Source organism: Anopheles gambiae, chromosome 3 (assembly GCF_943734735.2).
Source record: "Anopheles gambiae chromosome 3, idAnoGambNW_F1_1, whole genome shotgun sequence".
Classification (NCBI taxonomy): Eukaryota; Metazoa; Arthropoda; class Insecta; order Diptera; family Culicidae; genus Anopheles; species Anopheles gambiae.
Window position 1 is genome coordinate 6,025,683 of NC_064602.1, and position 22,084 is coordinate 6,047,766.

The following is a 22,084-nucleotide window of genomic DNA, read 5'->3' on the forward strand; positions in this document are numbered from 1 at the left end:
TGTTCGTTCAATAGGACAAATATCCCATAATTCAACCACTGTGGATAACTCATCGTCGCTCTCCGGTCAAAATGGACAGTGAACCACCGAACTGGTCATAATTGGCGCTTTGTCAAACGCTGCACATACGTCAAACGGCCGAAACCGAAACGGCAAACAGAAAAAAAGTTGTGCTCGACCAAGGTGGGTGTGCGTGCGCGTCGTCCGTCATCTTTTCGCGAGCAAATTTTCACACTTTAGCTTAACCGTTCAGCCCCTTGCCGAAAGTGTGTGCGGCTCCTGTTTGTAGTGCATGAAGCTAAAAACACACACCAGAAAACGGAAACGGCTCGTCGTTCGAGCGTGTAGGAGAAGAAGCACAAAGCTGCTTCGTTTTGCTTAGAATCAAGGTGTGGTGCAACGTTTGTCTTTTTTCCCTCTTTCTCTAAGTGGGGGTGCTCCTGCAAATGGCGGAGTATCTTTAAATGCCAGCCTTTTTCTGCGAAAGAGCGGAGCAAACAGTCAAACCTCGAGTGAAGAAATACTGTGAGTGTGGCGTGTAGTAACGAAGCGCGTGGATTGCATTGTAAAAATTGGAAAAGATTTTCTCGAAGCGAAGTTTTTGCTTCACGCAAATGGCCGCAGGCGGCCTCGGTGCGGTCTGCCACCGTCTAGATATTGATTGACAAATCAATGTCGCTTTCGTTACCGTCGCTCCGTGTCACGGGTAAGGGGTGGGGTTAAAGCAAAAGCGATAAAGAAAAACAAAGCAACCTGAGCGAAACGGGAAAGCGCGGCCACCGATTTTCCGATTTTCGATTGCATTTTCAAGTGAATGTTCCTTGTGTGCGCGTTTGCGTGTGTGTGTGTGTGCGTTCAATTCCATTTCTTACCACTTATTTCTTATACCATGTTCTGCCTACCTGTTTTTACAGCATCTCTTTTTTTAGTGTGTTTGTGCGTACGCGCGTGTGTTTGTGTACTGTATGAAGTGTGATTAAGAAACAAAGTTGTGCACCATTTAGTAGCCGCCGAGTATCCGTTGTGTGGGAGAGCCAGGGGTGTGTTCTCCGACGGTAAAGAGAGGCACAGACCTCGTCCTCCATCGCCTCCGCCCCGTAGGAAAGTCGGCCATCAGCAGAGAAGGTGTTCGATAGAAAGTGGCAATAGATGCAATCGTGCGGAAAGAAATGAAAATGATTAGCGGCAACACTCGACGAGCTGCTTGCCCATCAGAAGCAGCAGCAGCAGCCGGAACGAGCAAAGCGACGTCCTGCAACCGAAGGCAATCATCGTCCACCGCCGCCTGCTGGTTCTTTGTTCCGCTGCTCGTCCTTGGGAGCTTACTGATTGATCAGGTGAGTGCGGTGGGGCGGGAAGGGAGGGTCCACTGTGTCACTGCGGTGCTGATGATTTATACATTATATTTTTAGGTAAAGGTTTTTTAAAAAGATCGAATGAATTAAATAATTCAGGGACAGCGGAAAAGACACAGTTGCATGGAAATTCGATATCGCGCACTGATGCTAAGCAGTACGGCGGCGGGTGCTTTATTATGAAATGTGATACATTAGAGCCAATGTGTCTGTCAACAGTTCAGCAAACCATTCCGCACACAAACTCACTGCATACATATTATGCAAATATCATCCCCCGTGAAAAAGTGCATCGATGCAACCTTTCCGCTATCGTTGGGGTGCATGTTTGTAAACAACACTCTCTGTGTGCGCAGTGCATCCTTGTTGCAGCATCTTTTCCTTCTACCGCTGTGCAATTTGCATGATGCATGATGCCAATAGAGACGGCAAAAGGTACGTACAGTGGTATGTGTAGCATAGCACCTGTCGTGTCTCACCACCACAAAGGTCATGCAAAAGCGCTACGTGCGTGTGTGTACCGCGCGCATACATAGATACAAGGCGGTGTGTGTCTGCTGCTGGTTTGCGCGTTTGACGTCACGATTTATGGCGCTTGGCGAATTCAACGGTTTTCCTTTTTCCATTTCGCCATTCCGCCATTCCGGCTCGTGTTAGTTGGGGGAAGGATGAGCAGCAGCACCAACTTGCAAAGGTGCTTTTGGGGGGCTTGGGCTCCCTAATTGGATCCCTCCTCCCCATCCTCCCCATCATGTCTAGCCGCCCAACCAACTAACGAGTGAAGCCAAGCACTGTTTGCTCTGTTCGCTAGTGCGCAAAGCGCAACACAACATCATACCACATCGACCGTTTGGATGTGTTTGTGTGAGCGCACACACAACCACACATTGCATATGGAGGTCAATCCGCGCGTGAGGGGGGGGGGGGGGGGGGGGTTGGGAGGTTTTTTTTTGTGTGCCGTTTGCTCTACAGCGCTCCTCGGAATGCAATGGCTGGAAAAATGTTATGTTTGAAAAGTGACTGGCCTCCGGCTGGTGAAAACAAACACACCCAAACACTTGAACCCTTCGGAAGGAGGGGGGGTTGTGGAATGCAAAATAACTATTTATTCTTTTTTTATTTAATTCGCTTGGATAACATGGGAGAAGCTAGGAAGCAATGAAGCCTCAGAAAAATAAAAATACTAAAATTAAGGCTGAAAAGGCGGAAACAATACCCCCGGTGGCATTGGCAAAGTGTGGCTTCTGGTTTGGGCAAAAATAATGGTCCAAAAATTGGTTTCACAGCCCCGAACCATCGATGCTTCGAATACTTTTCTTGCGGCAGACTTTACTGCGTCTTTTACAGCTCCGGTTCGTCACGCTTGACACGGATGACCAAAGTCGACGCGAGTTGTGATTTTGAGTCGCGGATGTGTGTTGCAGAAATCTGCTAAACTGTCTAAAAGCAGCTCCAATTTGAGTGTTCCACTACCCATTATTTGCCAAAGACGCATTTCACAACCATTCGGGGTTGGGCAGCGTGATGAAGAAGAGAAGAAAATTGTGATTTTTACCGGTCGGTCGTGTGTAGCAATTGTTACTGTAAACATGATTTTTCATTCCCTACGGCCGGGTGTTAATCGAGCGAATCAAATGCATATTATCCGGTCGATAGGGGGACGTAGTGCGGGGCTGATGTGATGGTGGCGTACGTTCGATAAACGTTTAGGCACACAAACGACAGCCCAACACAGCTCGCAGCTCGATAAGCGATGGCAAACGATTTGTTGGACGATGGAAATGTAGAAAACGTTTCTCATCCTTTGTGCCCTGTGCCCCCAACCGCCCCAAATGCACTCCCCATTTCAAATGCCAATATCATTCGACCTGACGTTTTTGCCTTTGATGCAGATTGATGTCATCGATACGAAGAACCATTTTGATAAGAGCCCCGGAGGTTCCGGAATACCATCAAAAGCCGATCAAAAGCGACCCTAAATGACGACGCGTTTTTTACTACGATCACGTCCTGTTAACAGCTCATCCAATCCACCTACTATTGAGAGAAAAGGCCATTAACAATCGCCAATTGGCATTGAAATATACTGAGTCATTGCTAAAAATGGGAACGAATTCCGGAGCGAAAGAGTGGTTCGTCGTTATCGTAAAACCATTTTTAATCGACTCCCTTTTCGAAAATGATTCATTTACAATGTACAAGGACGGCGCGTTGTGTTTGCTTTGGATGAGGAAGCGGATAGATCAGATTGCAGCTCGCTCAAGCTGTGTAGAGTTCTGCAGCTGTTTCACTATCGATGGTGTTTAATCGTGTCCACCCTTCTTATCAATGTTTGCGCACAATTGCGATGCATCATGCAGGTGTGAGCTGTTTGAGCGAAACATGTTCTGACTGCTTGCGATAAGTAATATAGAAGGGAATTTGCCTGTGCAGTTGCGCTCAAGGTATCAAATAAGTGAACAAAATTACTAGCCTTCTCATGGCGGGTTGTAATTTAATGAAAAAAGGACACTCCAGACCTTCACCCATTCTTCCATATTGAGGACAACTATTCTAAGCACTCCACCGGGAACTACGCGAGCCCAAAGGACACTTTCTGTATATGTGGGTGAGCCATGGTAGTGTTTGGCGTGTGCTTTTACACCACCCCAGTAATGGATATGCACTTCAACGATCGCGATGACACATTATCGGCTTAGAATCGAAGTGGGTCATGGGTAAAATGGAAGCCAACGTGTGTGTGTGTGTCCGCAAGCTGGCTTTTGGTCCGGTGGTTGTTGTTTCCCCTCGGTCGGTGTTGAACTTTCATCGCGACCATAAAGAAAACGTTGGCGTGATGTATTGGGTGTCTATGTACATCGATCCTTGGGGAGTGGGGGAGGTACGGTGGCGGCAGGTTGGCGCCCATTGCATGTCTAGAATATTCCTCCGATATCAATTACATGCTGCTGCTGGGTTTAATTTCGCTCTTACACATCGATTTTTCGCTGTATTTTAAGCAACTCGACCGCACATCGAATTATCGTCCTTGAATCGTCGTTTCTAGAAGGATGCATTGGTTCCAAAACTAAGCGCCGAGGCATAAACACACAACACATGTAATGGATTCGGTCCGATAATTACGAAACGCACAGATTAGTGCCCAGAATTGGCTTCGGAATGCAACGAGCGACAAACACACCACCACCGATTGGCGATTCTGGCGTTAAAACCAACGATTCTTCGCCCTGTCCATCGTCCACGTTTCAGCACCATGTAATTTTAGCTGTCTGTTTGGTCGCGTGAGATCACGTGATTTAGTACAAATTAAAGTACGTGCGACAGAGGGACGAGGTGTAGAAGCCAAAAGTTGTCTGACTTCCCGACGCCGCTGGGTGTGCCAGACGCTGGCTGGAAGAGTAGAGTGTACGTTAATTCCCGGCCACAGCGAAATGGCTTCGGAATGCCTTGGAGGACCGAAGCCCAACCACTAATTCAATTATTACCAATTTCAATCTTTGCGACCACCTTCTCGGTTCTGCCCCCGGGGAGGGTATGGGCTTGCAAATTAGGTTTCATCCTTAAAGTAAACGGAATTAAGGTGCTCACTTTACGTTGGCTGTGAGACTTTTGGATGGTGGAACCTTCGTAATACAATTTCCGGGATGTGGCTGGTCTATTGAAGAGGTAATGAAAATCTATCAATTTCATTGCGTTCTTCGCCCCGGCTCGTGCAATTCGCACATAATCATGTATCGTTGGCGACACTGGCGACGTTGGCGTGCGCAGAGCATTACAGGAAGTGAAATCGGTCGGCTAGCGTATTGTACTATTTGCGCCAGGTTAACGTAGCACGACAGTCCCGCAATGGACACATGGGGACGGCTGACGCAAGTGGACCGCACTCTACGCGTGTGTGGCTGGCTACGCGCATTTTGTTCCGCCATACGGGTTGGCGGGGGCCACACCAAAGGGAAATGCCAATTGAAAAGGGTCAATTAGCGCGGTCGCCTGATGGTGTGTAGTACCTTATCGTGATTTTACTACTTCTCGCACGCGCTGTCTAATAAGAAGGGCCGCGGGGACAGTGATGGCGCCCGGGGTTTTTTGATCATCGCGTTGCTTGTTACGTTACATTAGGTGCTAATGTAGTATATTTCGTTTGTTATACCTTCGGTGCGGTGCTACCGTGTCGGTGTCGGGGGGATGTAAATTATTATGGATGAACATTGTTATCAAACAAGCGATAAAAGTTGGAATGAAACAATCTGCTTGTGGATAAAAATAGACGGTGGTGCACTATCTATAACATTTCCCCGAAAAAAAAAAACAAACAAACACTCAATATGTAAGATAAACGTCGCTTTATCAATCTTCCTTTCTTATCACCCTTCGCACTGGCTATCAAATGCTTTGCTGTGCTTTGTTTTAATCTACGTTGCTTTGAATCAGTAAACCACTACTACGCCACTAAGCGGAGCGTTGTTTCATCGTTGCGCTGCGTTGTTTTGATGTGGCGTGGTTTGTAACTTGAAACCAACTTTGCTTCCGCGTGCGCGAGTGGCTAGAATTTTATGGCTCCGTTTCATTGGATGACTCATGGCGCAATCCCGCGTGCGATTGAGATTTGCACAGCTTGTCGTTGTTCCTATTGGATTGTTGAGATTCTTGAATGTTGGAAGGAGATGCAATAACAGTGGGGGAGTGGGTTGTTGGCGTCTACGCTCTAGTTTCAGGCTGACCGATAATCTAATTATCAAATAGTCGATAAGGTTACGTACCCTTTACGGTGTACCACGTCTCTATTACCTAAGCGAGATGGAGCAGACTGTCAATAGGGTGTACACAGCATTGGAATTTTCTAGTCATCGTATGATACTTTTGATAAAGTAGTAATTATTACAGCTCCTGCTTATTGTACCTTAGATAATAGAGGTTTGCTGTGGCTTAGTGTGCGCATCAATTCAAGGTCTTGCGCTATTACGCAATATGGATGCCTATTTTGCAAACTTGGAGCACAACGAACATCAAGATCAGTAATATAAGTCAAACTGTTAAGACATCTCGGTTGTCTGTGGCATAGATATGTGCTATCTACTAATATTCAAAACCTTATTATAAGAAGAAATAGGGGCTGCCAAGTCGCATATTAGTTTCCCTTCCAAGCCTCCACGGGGTTTTTAGAGAGTGCCCATGTTAAAGGCAATGTGTCCCTGATGTGTGCAAAAAAAAAAAATCACCTCTAACGTTCACCGAAAACGTGTGGAGCCGTCTTGGCTTGTTAGTTTTTAAGCTGATTTTGGGCACCGCGAACTTATTGGAATATTGGTTGCAGGTAGTCTCGACGGCCAGTGGTGGTCACATGTTGCATTCGTTCATGGCTGCGTGTCGTTGGGCACGTGTTGACATGGGCACACTTTGCTTGCCTGCTTGCCTTGCCTTGGGGTGTAAGGGTAGGGATGAGGAGAAAATTACAATGTGCATACACCGCCACAGTGCCCTTCTATTGGCAAAAAAGCTCACTATCGATCGAAGTTGTCATATAGTGCATTTAACCGACAGAAATTGAGCCACTAGACAAAGCAAGCACGCTCCCTGGGCAAGTGTTACGTGTGTTGATGTAATTGGATTTCGACTTGGTGTTTCCCATTCTAAAACATTGTTACGCCTTTGGGGGAGAAAAAGGATGCCCAAAAAGGCAAACGTAATTAGGGTATACGTGGTCAAAGTTTGAGGTATACTAATATGACATATTGATCTTCCATAAAACACTGTCGCGTAAATGACGCCAGACAATCCTTGGTTTGTACTTAAACAAAATAATCAATTTACCTCTTCCAATGAAAAGCAGCACAACGCGCAGTATCTCCCTGTGATCTTCAAAAGCACGATTTATTATTCCAACCGTGACACGGAGACGACACCAGCGTCCTCCCAAAGGGGAAGCCCTGAAATCGTGCTGTTGACAAGCAAATGACGATGGATGGTTTCAACATCGCAGTACTTCACCGTAGTGATCTTTCCTTCAGTTATTCACGAACATGCCTACAGAGGCAGAGCAGGTATTCCATCATCCACTGACCTCCCAATGCGCTTGCTGGCGAGACGTGATCACCTCCTGATGTTTAACTCTGGCTGTACGTATTGCATCGTTTCTCCCCCGAAAAGGCTGGCAGTGGTCCTAATACCGAATTTGCGATTTGAAGGTTGTACCCTCCAAAGAAGTAGTGCCGGCGAAATGATATCTGAGTCAGCAGCAAAACCACCCTGGAAGAAGTGGAAATGTGGTCTCCAAAAAACAAACAATCGATCGGTTTTTGGCTGTATGGCGCAGTAGTACACCTCCGGTCACTTCGGCTAGTCGATAGTAATCGTGCATTCATTATGTGTGGTGTGCGTGTGTGTTGGGCCATACACACTCTGCACAACCTTCGCACGGCTTCTGGTAGCCATCAGAGAAACGTCTGGAACGATCGCTTCGGGGGAAGAAAACGCAGTTCGAGCAACAAAACCTCACCATGTTTGTGGCGGTGGTGGTGGTGTTTTGTGTACCAATTTCGTTGCTCTCGTCGGATGGTCGAAATCGATCCGCGAAAACACACCAGCTGCCAGCCGGTATAGGGCGCATCTTTCATTTCGCTCACCCCCTGCCGGCGTTTCTTGTGTGCAATGTTTGGTTGTTGTTTTGTGTGCAATGGGGAGGGAGCAGTACAGTAGAAATAGAAATTTCCCCACCAATTTGTGTTGGAGAACAACACCAAGAAAAGCGGGGGGAGCGTTGTTTGGGTTGGGAAAGTTTAAGATAGAGCACTTTCTTCGTATACACGAGTAAGTGCTTGCAGAGCCACACAAACACACTTTTACTCTTTTACTCTTTGCTGTTTGCATGCTCAAGTACGTGCACACTTGAAGCAGAAGATGGCGCGTTTTGTTCAGCATCAAATGGTTTTGTCTGAGCGGCAGTCATCCGTAAGATGACTCTGCTGCCGCGGCGGCAAGTTCTCTGATAATGAGCGAGAGCGCCTTTCTTCTGGTTGGAACTGGATTTTATCATGCGGAGTTTTGTTTGGGATTCTGGAAGAGGGACTCTTATCTAGAATACGAGAGCGTGACCCTTTGATTGGAAGTGTTTTTATGTTTTATTTGAATTTAACTGAGTCATTCTAATGGCGTTGGAATCTTGGTTTCATTACAACCGGTGACTAACGCCGTAAAAAGTGTGTGGTATGTAGAGATACTTCCCTGGAATATAACAAGCGACATTTAATCACGTGGCATGTCCTTTTATCACACGCACCACACAAGCTGCCAAGCTGCCATTTCAATGTGTCTAAGCGACGACTACTCAAAGGGCACGTTGCCTAACACAAGACCACCATGCACGCTGCGTGTCCCTAATGGTTAGCAAATTAAGGAACTAAGCACGTTTTCCTCGTTTTCTTCTTACCATCGTGTTTCCGTCTGCTAGGATCTCGGTCCAAAATGGTACTCTGTTGTGTGCTTGTGTTGGTACCGAGCATCAGCTGTTTAATGGTGGTGTGCGTTTGCATTTCGCAACCCCCGTAGAGTGGAATGGCCCCATGAAGGAAAACACTGGAAGCTCCCGGTCTCGTGTTTGGTCCTTGTGTCTTGGCACCACGACCCGGGTCGAACGCTTTTTCCGACAGGCCGACAGCCCAAATTCGTGCGACTGCGCAGTTTCCGTTGCCCTCGAACGTTCGGTGTTCGGTGGCGGATCTGCGTGTTTGGCATTGTGTCGTGTTCTTCGTTCGGCTGTTGAAAAGCTTCCCGTGGCTCATCTTTCTACCACATTGCACAAAATGCGCTTCCGGCTGGTGTGTGTGTTTTTGCAACTGGTGGCTTGGCTCTTGGTTGGTTCAGGGAACATCACCCACCCTACACATAGTCCCCATAGTATCGATTTTACAACTCTTTCTGGAGGAGTGGTTCGATTGTTTGTTGGGGGATAAAAACAGGATAGAAGGGTTTTTTTTTGTCGTAAAAATAACGATCAAGCCCTCATCCCTGGAATGTCCTCTGCGGGGTCAATAGACACGGCTGATTGCAATGACGTCATTGCGCAGATGCTTCCTTCCGTACCCGACTCGTGTGGGAATAAACATCTCAAGCTGTTTTATGTTATGGTTTAAGAAAAAACACGATATCCTATGAGGGCTATTGCGTTGCAAAATTTTCCAGTTGAAGAATTCGACTGACTCATCTGAGTCAGCTCAGCTGATGTTCGCACACAAAGGCGGCAAGAAGTTGTCGTCATTGGCATTTTTAGGAACAGTAAGCAAGGCCTGGGAATGACACCTGCCAATCCCAGGTAGGGGGGGGGGGGGGGGGGAAGGCAGGTTGGAGGTGAAGTCATCGTTGTGTACAGGGGCATGATGAGGTGTCTTCAGCACCACCGGGATGGAAACGTATCGACAAAAGTGTCCCAGTTCATTGTTTTCTTTCTTGCTATCGTCCTCTTATTGATTGCTGTGGCATTAGAGAACCTTCCCGTGTGTTTCAATCTAATTTTTAGGATTTTTTTGTGTTGCTTTTTACGCATTCTGATTGTTAATGATTATTAAATTACCATTCCCTCGACATCGATCGAGCGTTGGCGTTATTTTTATTTCATTTCCTGCATTGCGTTTTTGACCTTTGAAATGAATGAACTCTCTCTCTCTCTCTGTCGTATAGACAGCATTGGGTAACTTGTTCGTCTGGCTAAGGTGATGATGTCTACCAAAAGTAAAGAAAACCTGATTAGGCGTAGGCAAAGGGGTAAAAGTATTGCCATTGGAACGATTATTCATTCATCATTTTCACCATCATCGATGGGGCCCAGTGACGACGACGTCAGGCCCATCGTGTGTGTGTGTGTGCTTCTTTTATAAATGAAAGCGCAATTGGTGATTTATTTTTGGAATATTTTGAAAAAAAAAAACAAACAAAAAACCCAAAACTGAAATGCCAATCACGCACGAACTGTGCGCGGATGGTTTGGGGAGTTTTTTTTGGCGGATGTTCCACATGCACAAACAACACATACATACCAGCGAAGGTGCTGTTTTAGGAGAGAAAGGGAAGGTGGCATAGGGATGAGGAAAGTGCACTCGTGTGTTCACGAGTGCAGCGCGTTGCGAAAATGGTGTCCAATTGCCAAAAACTTGTTTAGGTTTTTCCCCCTCCTGGAGGAGCGACATGTGTCTCATAAGTTTGTTATCGTTCGTGTGCAGTGTGTTTATCAGTTTGATTTCGTGCCGAAGAAATATGACGTAAAACTACGATAAAAAGCGAGCAAACAGTTAGGGTGGGTTGGGTGAAAGTAATATTCGTGAGATTGACAGTTTAACCCGAAAAAAAAAACACAAGTGTCATCCCATCATCGCTGCTGCTTATCGGATTTTGTACATCGAATGCATCACATCCTGTCCTTCTTGATCCTCTGGAACTTCCATTGCACCGGTAACTCACGCTATTGAACGAATGAATCATCTGTTGTCTGTGCAAAATGATGTCCAAAAATGGCACAAATGAGCTTTTTCATTATATTTAAGTAACGCAACGTTAAATTATCTGTTGGCAGACGTTTACTTTCACACTCAAGCAAACTCACGGTTAATCCAATCTGCAGTGCACTTTACAAACCAGGCGAAAAACAGCTGTGTAAACGAACGACATCTGAGATGGCCGAGTTTGCGCAAGCTTGCCTCGTGTGTCCAACATTAATCTCGCCTTTACCATTGTTGCTAGGCGGTCGCGGTGGAATGGAAACTGGACCCAGTGAAAGCCAGCCCCCAAGCATCTCGGGCAATGTTTACTCTTTTGACTGATGCACCTTGTCCAGTCCATTTTCCACGTTTTGCTTTGGGTGGAAGAGGGAAGCAAGCAGATAGAAATAGAAAGATTTTGTACACATGTCATCGTTTGCTGGCTTGTCCTGGCTCTACGCGTCACACACCACCTCCCTTATCTCTTACCGGGTGGGAGTGATGATGAGTGATGAGGTACAATTTGAATTACATGCCTTTACCTTGTAGTGAAGTGTACAGAGGGAAGAACCACCATACACCACACCAACCCGAGTCTCATACGTCAGCACTTGAAACAAAGAAACTTGCGCGAGCAAAAGAGACACGCAACAACGATATCTGTGTGTCTCGCCTGGAGGCCGTTGCTGAGTCGTCGTCAGACCATCGGTCACTTCTTGGTCTGCTTACTGTCGTCAGTAAGGAAGGCGAGGCACCACTTACACACGTGAGAGTTCCCGCGGGCTGATAAGGAATGTTTGGTTTGCGTGATGTGGACTGTTTAAAGATGAATTAATGGGAATAAATTAGCAGAAGCTGAGAGGGACAAAAGCGTCCGAGAGAGAGAGAGAAAGCTTCCCAGGGAATTGTGTTTCTACTACTCAAAATAGGGTTCAATATTGATATGGGGAGAAATGTTCACCATGCTTCGTCCTATCTTATCACTCCCTCTTCCCCATACTTTCCATGGCGTGACACCCGTAGCGCTGTATCTCGTGTGCCTCAATTCGTCGAAATAATATATGATAAGACGTCGAATATCTTACCGAATGTATCTAACCTGATCTTGACGGGTCCCATACCTGTCACTGGTTTCGACATTTCTGACCCTGAAAGCTGGAGGAACAGTTTAAAAAATGCCAGTTTCAATGTTAAACCAAGTTCCCAAAGCCAAACCCCCGCCTATGATGTGCTTTCGTATGCAGCTATGTGCATCCAAAATCAGGCCTTTTCCTCAACGGCTGTTTTCGAAACATGTGGACTTGTGGAGAACATTCCGTGGACGTAAAAATAAAAGTGGTCAAACCGGTTCTTCAACCTCCCATGATGCAGCAAGGTTTGGGGAGGGAAATTATGTTTTCTCGGTTGTGCCGTCTCTGCTGCCTGTTATGCTTTGGACGTAGAATACATTGGAATGTTAAGGAATGCGTCAAAGTGCATCATCCTTCCTCAAAATACATCTCTTTGCATCTTTGTTGGGAAATATCTGGAAGCGTTATCTTGTACAGTCTGCTACAATCACAGACAATGGGATTGGTCATTGGCATTAACTTAACGATTGCAATCGTTACGTGTTACAGCTAAAGTCTCAGCCCCTGAATGAGTCAGCTCTCCTACCGTGAAGCCAATTCACTGATAAGATGGCTTCTTTGCATGTGTTCCCTTGTTACCGAACTGCAAAAAAGCATCGTCTTGTGGAATTCCACTGATAACGTTGTGTGTTTTATGTTTTGTATTTTTCAAAAGATTGTGATGGAAGTTGGATGAAAAGTTGTTGGGGTTGATTTGTTCTACCATGTGGCATTTACACATTAAATTCAATTTTCTTCCCCCAACAGAAGCATTAAAAATGAATCAATAAAGCAACAAATCCACTCCCGCTGGTGTGCCTTAATGCCTCTTTCTCGTGCTCCTGTTCTGGCCTGCTGTTTAGGGTTTCTGGAGTTCTATCACGCTACAAGTCATGTTCCCGTGAGTCCCGTCTGTTTCCCATCACGTGAGGCATTATTTGCGTGCCACAATTTCAGTGTCCCAAAGTCCTCCAGTCAAAAGGTCAACCATCATCGGCCGTTCAGGCGTCGTCCAGTGTGTTACGGCTTTTTGAATAATGTGCAACACACAAGCCTACCGGCTGAACTTTGCCCAAGGTCACAAACTAACAGCAAGGTTCTTGGGCTAGCTTTCTTGTTGAGGTGGAAAGAAGGTAGAATTATTATCGTGTCTAATTTTTTGATGCACGAAATTGATATTCCTCTTGTTGCTGTACTCTTCCCCTAGCTGTTGGTTGTCCCGCTGGAGTCGTAAACTAGTTGCGCATGCACCGTTTCGGGAACTGTTGTGCGGTGTAGGTTTTAGATGATTATAGTTGACCTTCGGGCGTTTTTTTATCGTCGTAGGTCGTCGTGTGCCTCAATGTCGACAAGGCTGCTTGTGGAAGTTTCATTAACTATACGAGCACCGTTAGGCTTGGTTGTAAAAATGGCGCATTTGGGGCGGGAGAGCAGGTGTGTTAGTGAACCCTGATAAGAAGCAGGTGGTGTGACTCGATGGGGATTTATGTTCCCTTTTTTTCCTAAAATCAAATGATTTATGGGACAGTGGACGTGCGGGGGCATTGTAGTCATCTCGTGAGAATATCTTAGAGTCTTACAGTTGAATACTTAGTAAAACAGATGACTAATTTTATCATCCAGTAAAAGCGACAGAGAGCCAAATGCTCCAATATCCTTGTTCCCAATGTTCCAGTGGTTTTTTTTTTGCCAGGATGCTGAGATTTATGCGTTTGACCGACTTTAAATCCATTGCAAATTGGTAGACCGAGTTGTGCAACAATTTTGGACCCGTTTTTAACTTTATGGAATTCCTCGGTTTTTCATTTTGCTGTGTGAAATTTGTGTCCTCGACCCACATTATCACTGGGGAAAACAATTGCCTGACCCAGAGAGAGAGAGTTAAGCGAAAATCAGGAGAGCGTAATCATGAACTATGCGTGCTGCCCTCCATTAGATGACCTTCCCTGGACGTGACTACTGTGCCGCTGGATCAGTGCCAGAACTCGAGTTCTCTCTTCGCAAGCTTGCTGCCCAACTAGATCAAGGATCGGGCACGGGTAATTCAATTTTTCAAGCATGGAAAATTATTTCACTTGTAGTAGCAGCAAGCGCCACACGTTGCGTTTTTTCCACCATTGGTGCCGCTGCTTTTCTTCCCGGCCCGACGTGCCTAGAACGTGACCAATTTTTCCGCCCGTTTGCGCGCGTTTACATTTTATGTAAATTGAGCATTAACCTAGTTTTATGTGGTGTGATTTGTTGGGAAAAAGAAATGGCAAACACTTTGCCAGAACTGACTCAACTTGTTGTGCCACTGTCACGCGGGGGCTCTATACGGCTACTCCCATCGTCGTATATGGACGGAAGGCACGCACATGCAAATGTGTGTTGCAGCAACGACGACGGGGGGTGGTCACGGTGCACTTTGGGTGGTGGTGGGCTTTGATCATGCAATCGTGTGTCTGTGTCACACTGTCCGTCCGTGTTTTGCATGGGGCCCCGGTCTCTGTGTGCCCGGAAGGCGACAGTGGAGCAGTGTATTGAGTGGTTTCTTTCCCCCAATCGGTTCAATTCAGCTGCATGATTGCAACACACAGGTTTAACAATGAAGGAATAATGAATAGTAATTCCAATCAACGCGAACGTAAGAGAGGAGAGTCAAAGCTTTTTTCGGATTAGGATGAACATGGAAAACCATTTCATTCCGCCTAATGAGATGCACAACGGGAAGCTTTTTGGAGCTCAATACACACGGAGGTTGCACATAAATATTTCTGTTCTGAAAGGGAAAACATCGATTCTCCCTTTGCACAGAATGGCTCAGCAGGTCCGACATCCAGCAGCGAAGAATTTACCATCCAACAGCAGTGAGCCTGAAGGTCGTATCAGAAGATTCTAGAAGCATTACCCTTAATCTTTCTTTCGTTCTCTGCGGGGGATACCATCTTCTTAACATGGTTACTTCTTCAATAATTGAAGAGTATGGAACATGGTGGCGTTACTGCTCTGGAGTGAGGAAAACCGAAAGAACTAAGGAATGTTACACCGTCTCACCTTCATTATCGATTTCAGAGTTCCCCGAATTGTCATACTGTCGGGAAGGGAGTAATTTTTGAAAAACGTGTTGCTTAAAATAGATTGAGACGGTTTCTTGGAAAAATGTGGCTTAAATACCCAAAGGTGGTTTTTATGAGCTGGTTTTCAAAATATCTTTCCCTTGTAGCAGTAAAAAAAGGATAAATCTTTCATTATATGTACAATGGGAAAAAAACAAGCTTAAATTGATGACATCCTCACGGGGATTTAAAATAACTTCAGGAAATGTTCCAACTTCTTTCCACAAAAGGTATAAAATAATGTCTTCAAAAGAGACCAACCACAGTGTAACGTTATTCGCAACTGTGATTTCATGATGCAACCACTGATCTGGAACGGCGACTGGGCTGCATCGATTGCAAAATATGGTTGAAATATGGCTCCCCCCAACGTTATGCTCTAGATGTCGCACCTCAATAGCCAATCGTATATGGATGCCGGCATGATAGAAGAAGAGGGCACACGTTGGCACATTGATACAATTGTTTTAGGTTCTCCGTTAGGCCCGGGAATGTGATGGTAGATAAAATTATCAGTGTCCCCACGTCACGTTTCCTCGTGATCTGATGAACTTTGAATCTCCTCATCAGCTATCAGTGTAGATCACTGTATCTCGTATGAAGGTTGTCTAGGTTGTTGATTCGAGAACGTCGTAGCGTGAGTATCTTGTTCGCTCATTGAATCAAGCAACAACATCGAAACTCCACTGAAGCTGTAGCTGCAGAGAGCAAGGTGTGAGGAAGGTTTGCAAAGGTCTTGCCGCTGCTTCTACTGCTACTGGGGGTAGTGCGTAGTGCACTGTAATGGAGATTGCGCAATGTTAAGAAGGTATGCGCAACCTTCCATACATTAACAAACGGTTGTGGAGTTGCAATTTACTCTCGCTCAACACCTCGCTGATGGCCGAGTCAGGAAGGCGGTTTTGCGAAGATAAAGCTTTAGTCATAGCTTGATGTAAATCTAGAAGAGTCGGCTTTTCAAGGTCATTTGTTTGCGCAATGGATTGTTCTAGAAGGGGATGGTTTGCACTGAAGATGAACTACACAAACCAAAATGTAAGGCTTTTTGTAATGTGATTAATTTTGAAAAACATTTAAAAGTTTGCAACGTTTTGAAATCTTCTCTCGTATAGGCACTGGTATGACCTTACATGGAATGGTAAGGTGGTAAGGTGATCGTGTAAACAACTGGTTTCCATGTAGGCTGGCGAAGTTATGCCAGTAAAAAAACCTGTGTTTGATATTGACGCCGGCTACACTAGCAGCACGGAGGAGATATCGATGACTTAACGTTTTAAGGAACGCTTACCTATCTCATCCCATACCCGTTCTATGGCGATCGTGTGAGAGGTGAGTCGCCAATGTTAATGAGTTACACGTACACACATGGATGTGTTGTAGCTATCTCGAGGTGGCATTAGTATTTGTGTACTATATTACAAATGATGGCTCGTAAAACGACATTGTGTTTTCGGTTCAAAGCTGTTTGATCTTCATTTGCGTTACTGTGTCATTATTCCTTTTCCCACCAAAAGAGATGGCAAAATTTGAAGCTTTATTTGTCTAACAAGTATGGCGCAATTTGCTCAATTCTCATCATTTACGCATGTGCAAATCGTAAAGTAAGTAAATAGCTGCTATAAAACACACTCCACCACCTGCTCGTGAAACGAACCTACGACGGTTGATTAAAGTTCAACGTCGTCATCTTACTGAACGTCGTGTGACTTTCATTAGGAAGAAAACCACATTTGAGAAAAAAAATAATCTGGCTTGAATCGAGCCACGTTTTATCTCCACCTAAAACACGTGCCCAAACAAACCGGCTGAAGGGATACTGAGAAAGAGAGACAGAGGTTGCTACTACGAGATCGGGTGGTTGCTTTAGTTACTTTATTTTGGTGCTCGTGTAGATATCGTTAGCAAGATGTTTTTACGACGGTAGCTTGGCTTGTTCCGTTTGTTAAGAGACCCATAGACACACACACTCCCTGGGGAAACGATTGACAACGAAATTGTTAACAATTAATCGAATGATAAAATGTATCTGCCAAAGAGCAAGCAGAAAATTTGTTCACACCGGATATTTTGCTCGTTTTTGCCACGTGTGTGTGGCGAAATGCTTGTAGCAACGCATCACTTCTGGCAAACGTCTCCCGGCTGCCTGGGGGGAATTGTAGACTATAGAGGAGCGCCAACGTTGAGTGTGTATCAAAAGGAAGAGTTAAAGACACAACACATTCGGGTGTATTTTTACATCCTCACCCAAACAATCGGTACGGTTACGACGCGGGGGATGATGATGGGGACCTTTTTTTTGGCAGGCTAAAAATAACCTCCAAGACACGCGAGCATGATGTGCGAATGAAGATCTCGCGATGCAAACAAGACATCTTATGTACAATACACACCACGAAAGAACAATGAACAGCAGTGCCGAACATCATCGCTTTGCGTGTGAAATTGTGAGGAGGATCATCATTATTAAACCTAGTAGCAATAATGTATTTGATCCTCTTGTCGTGGCAGATGTTTAGCTACAGTTTGGTGGTGGATGATTTTCGTAGGAACTAGTACGGGTGCGGGTTGTTACATAAGAACATTGTATACAAAAATACCACAAAATCACTAACACTAAGGGATGTTAGTGTAACTAGTCATGATTTCCACTTTTCGTTGAAGGTGCTTGTCAGAACACGGAACTGCTAAAACGGCACCCGTCGTCACGGACTCTTGCCCTGATCGTTTGTCTGAAGATTATTGAATAAATCATGCACAAAAACGCAGGAAGAGTGCGTTTGGAAAAGCAAACAGCCGCCAACAATCGTGTCCTGCTAATAATGGCTGCTGCTACAGCTGCGGGTGAGAATTCCCAAACATTCCATCCCTGGCTTGATTCAGTAAAGTCCCGTCCAATTGACTTTCTCGACGTTGATGTTGATTCAATTAGACGTGCATGATCCGTTGGGTACGCACGCCGTCGGGGTTCCGCTGCCCGAGAGCTTCATGGACGCGTATAAGAAGAATGTGTGTGCCCTCATTTCGAGGTGTGACGTCTGGTGAGAGAACCAGTTTGATTGATAGTGTCACCTAATGCACGGTGCACAGAATGCAAGTGAAAACGCCAATTGGTCCAATACCATCAAGAAAGGAACATAGCATTTTGTATATGTTAATATCGAAATATCATATCAGCTTCTAATTCAAATTACTTCTAGAATATCTGAGCCGTTTTCACACACTTGTATGAAGTTTTTTCCTGGGAAATTGGACGACTCTGACCCTGCTCCAGCACCACACCACCACTGCGAGTTAATTGAGTTTGATGCTAATCATCCGTCGGTCGGACCAAATGGTTGAAGCCTGACCGTAACTCTCCTCTACCGGCCGTCGGGGTCGTCGAGGCGGTGGGAAAAGTATCACTGAAAATCATGACCTGAGTCATGGCGCTCCCGACACCCGCCACGGGGGATATGATTGAATTATGAATGGTGGGAAGCGGTAGATACTTTTTATTGGGTGTGTGTTTGGGAGCGTGCGGTGAAGGCGCCCTCCCCGTTATAGGAAGTTTCCATGTTCAGACACGAGAAGCAAGCCAGGGGGAGCACTGATTGGCTGACGACTGCTGTTGCTGGGTGGGCACTGCACTTGCGGAGTCGAGTCTAATGTGAGGGAGATTTAAGATTGAGCGATGAGGAGGAGCATGTTCCTGTAAAGCAAAGGGTTGTTTACTGTGAGATAAAACTCACGATCAACTGCACAGATATGGAGATTCTGCTATTGAGTTTGAATTTCTAATGCAATTCTAGATCAATGTCGCTAACTGTATTTTGATTCTTCGTTTTCCAAACTGACGGATGCGAATGATTCATTCCTAACATTGCACAAATAAGTCATACAAACACTTCACTTTACGTAATCTTGTTATTCGCTGACATGACCACCGCCACTCTGGCGTATCCCTTACGTTTATTAACTTTTGGCAATGCTCACCAACGACATTGGCACAAAAGGGGAAAACGAAAAAAATGGCGTTCCCCACCACCGAATGATGGTTCGGCAAAATGTCAGCAAACATGATTTAGCAACCGTGTCGGCGGCAAAATATCATCTACGGAGATGGTGCGGAATGTATGGCGGGAGGATCTTTGCGGAAGATGCGCCATAGAGGTTTTAGATGGCAGAAATTGCAACCGATTGAAGGCAACAGGAAGGAAGAAGAGTTCATTAAAACGCGCGTTTCGGTTTAGTTGAACCGTGTACATGAGCGAGCGGCTTTGCTCATTAATCTTGCGAAACGTCATCGACTGTGTCGTGTGTGTGGCTGTCCTTAGGAATTTGTTGTTGCTGCGTGTATTCTACAATTTTGTACATTTGAAGTGATCTTTTTTGTCTGTGAAATATTACTAACAAAAACTGTTTCCATTTATTCTGTCTCCGCAGGCTCAGTGTCAAACGATCGGAGGAGATGAAAGTGGTGGCAACCAGTGTGTATGGTACGGTATCTGCAATGTCGACTCGCTTGGACGGGCGCAATACTGTCCGTACAACGGTACGGCCAAAGCGATCGATACGGAGGCAAACGATCTGCTGAAGGTGTGGTGTAAACATCTGCTCGTAGAAGATGCCACGGGCAGCATCAACACGTGCTGTGACGCTGCACAGGTGAGTTAAAGGATTAGACCAGCAGTATGGGTATTAATATTCGGAATGAAACACTGAACGGAAAAAAGCGGAGCAGGATAGATGTAGTGAAAATAGATCTACATCAACATAAATGAAGCGCCAAGTCTCATACCTTGTCCCAACACACATTGTAAGAATTTGAAAAAGCTTTTTAGCTGGTGCGACGAATCTGCGTCGTATTTCTCTCTCTTCGGCATGAGATCAGTGATCTCACCGGCAAGCAAGTGGTGGATCGCCGACCACCACCGTCACCCAGAGATAGTTGTAAAGTCTAAGCTAGGGTGTTGTAGCAACTGGCCCATACAAATACACATAGACATAGACTTAATACCGCGCTCGCTTGACCTTGACAGTGACGAAACACGAGCGTCGTCCACATCCACAGTTAGAATTGCGTATTTCCGCATCCCGCCTACCCGAGCGTGTCGATTTGCGTCGATGCGTAGCATAATGATGCCCACCACCGGCCCAACCTACGCGGCGCGCTCTGCTCGCCGCGCTTTACTCGAAACACACGATAACATTAGCTCATTAGTGAGCAATATTCTGCGCTTTTCCCCCCGCATTTAGTGTGCGATCCATGTGTTGTTATTTCGTGTTATGTTTTTTCTTTCGACTTTTGACGAAAATTAAAGATCCTAAGCTCGCACCACACACAGACCTGTCGCGATCGTTCGTGGTTGTTCAAGGTACGCAAATAATAGCGCGCTAACGATTGTGTCAACCGAGCGGCAAGTGCATCGCGCTCAATGGCTAAAAGTAGCGCCACTTGTAGTGCGAGTTTAGGGATCGCGAAGAAAATACCGCGCCCTAAGGCAACACAAACACGGGTAGCTATCGGTGAACCGGCAATTCTTACCCAGTGCCATGGTATTAGGTTTTAAGGTCAGTCGGGGACGATGCACCTAGTGTTTGGACATGGGTAACGTGAATCAGAGAACATGACACGGTATTTGCCGGTTTAGCAGCTAGCCAGGGGAGCTAGAGGGCACCGACACGCACCAAGGCTGTGTTGTACCACCTCCGACTGTTGCCCTCACGCATATTACCCAAGGAAACGATCGAATGACCCAGAGGAACCGGTCTGCAGTGCACTGTGACCGCTCATCCCAATATGTTTTGCATTCTGTGCCTTCCCGTCCGAAGGTCAGTGCGTTTGCGGAGAGAATCGTCAAGATCCTGTGATAGTGGGTAATGTGCTGTGTAGGCCTACCCCGGAGTTTGAAGTTCAGTGCGCTCTATAAACGTGTGTGAATGTAAAATAAACATTTAAAATCTAGATTGAGCTCTGGCATACATGAGTGTGTGCGTGCTGTTGACTGGGTTGATCTTCCCTTTGGGATTGTTTTGGGGAATAAACTATTTTTACAGACATTAATTTTGGACGTTAATGTGTGCTGCCAGCGTCCGCCTTATATTGCGATGACGCACTGATGGATGAATGCTTTTCAATTATATTTACTTTTCCCATCTCCTCCGGCGTTACTGCAAGTGCTAAATGCTGCGGCCGTTTTAACATACGCTAAACAGAGCTAAAACTGGTTTAGTTATTTTTTTACGAATCTTCCAGACGTCTAAAGATAGGAAGCTTGCTGGTGTTCTGTTGGCAATGAAAACCAGAGATTCGGAAAGTCTGTACGTCCTTGATGGATGCGGCGCGTTTATAGGAATCTGAAGTGACTGATTGACGTCCTTCAAATTGATTGATCTTTTTTCAATTTCAGCCGTACTTTTGTCTATTTTAAGTTCCTATACGTTTTACGGAACTAGATCCGGATCCAACCTTTAGCTTACCGTGTTACTCGAGCATATTTTAATATTCACTCTCTTTTTCCCCCGTGTTTTCCCGCAGGTGAAAGTGCTGAACAAAAACGTCGCCCTAGCGGCCAACTTCCTTTCGCGATGCCCCTCCTGCATGGCCAACCTGGTGCGGCACATGTGCGACTTCACCTGCAGCCCGCAGCAGTCCAGCTTCATGAAGGTGGTATCGACCGAAGAGGTCGATCAGCAGGAAGGCGAGTCGGAAAAGGCGGACGCAACGACGGCGGCGGCACCGTCGCCCAAGGAGTACATCACCAAGATCGATATCCACATTACGCAGCAGTATCTGAACGGAACGTTCGAGTCGTGCAATCAGGTGTCGGTCCCGTCGACCGGGCAGCTCGCGCTCGATCTGATGTGCGGCGACTGGGGTGCATCGCGCTGCAGTGCCAAGAAGTGGTTCTTCTACATGGGTGACGCGGAGAACAATCTGTACGTGCCGTTCCAGATCGATTACGTGGCGCACAGCTCGCCGAACGAAACCATCGATGGCTATCTGCCGTGGAACCCGCGCATCGTACCGTGCAGTGAGAAGTTGGATGTAAGCCTGTCCCTGTTTGCTAAGAATC

At 46.0% G+C, this 22,084-nt stretch overlaps 1 protein-coding gene across 14 annotated transcripts in view; it reads left to right on the forward strand.

Annotated features, from left to right (window-relative positions):
• Positions 1–144: 144 nt before the first annotated feature.
• Positions 145–22,084, forward strand: part of LOC1277820 (NPC intracellular cholesterol transporter 1) — a 37,863-nt gene continuing 15,923 nt past the window's right edge. For 5 of the 14 annotated variants that reach the window (XM_061660679.1, XM_061660685.1, XM_061660686.1 and 2 more), the window contains exons 1-4: positions 158–389; positions 915–1,337; positions 19,452–19,673; positions 21,547–22,056. In XM_061660679.1, coding sequence (XP_061516663.1) covers positions 1,170–1,337; positions 19,452–19,673; positions 21,547–22,056 — 900 coding nt within the window. In that variant the 5' untranslated portion in view covers positions 158–389; positions 915–1,169. Of the gene's footprint in view, positions 707–914; positions 1,338–19,451; positions 19,674–21,546; positions 22,057–22,084 lie in introns of all 14 variants that reach the window. The other 9 variants (XM_061660684.1, XM_061660688.1, XM_061660691.1 and 6 more) reach the window with 5 other exon arrangements.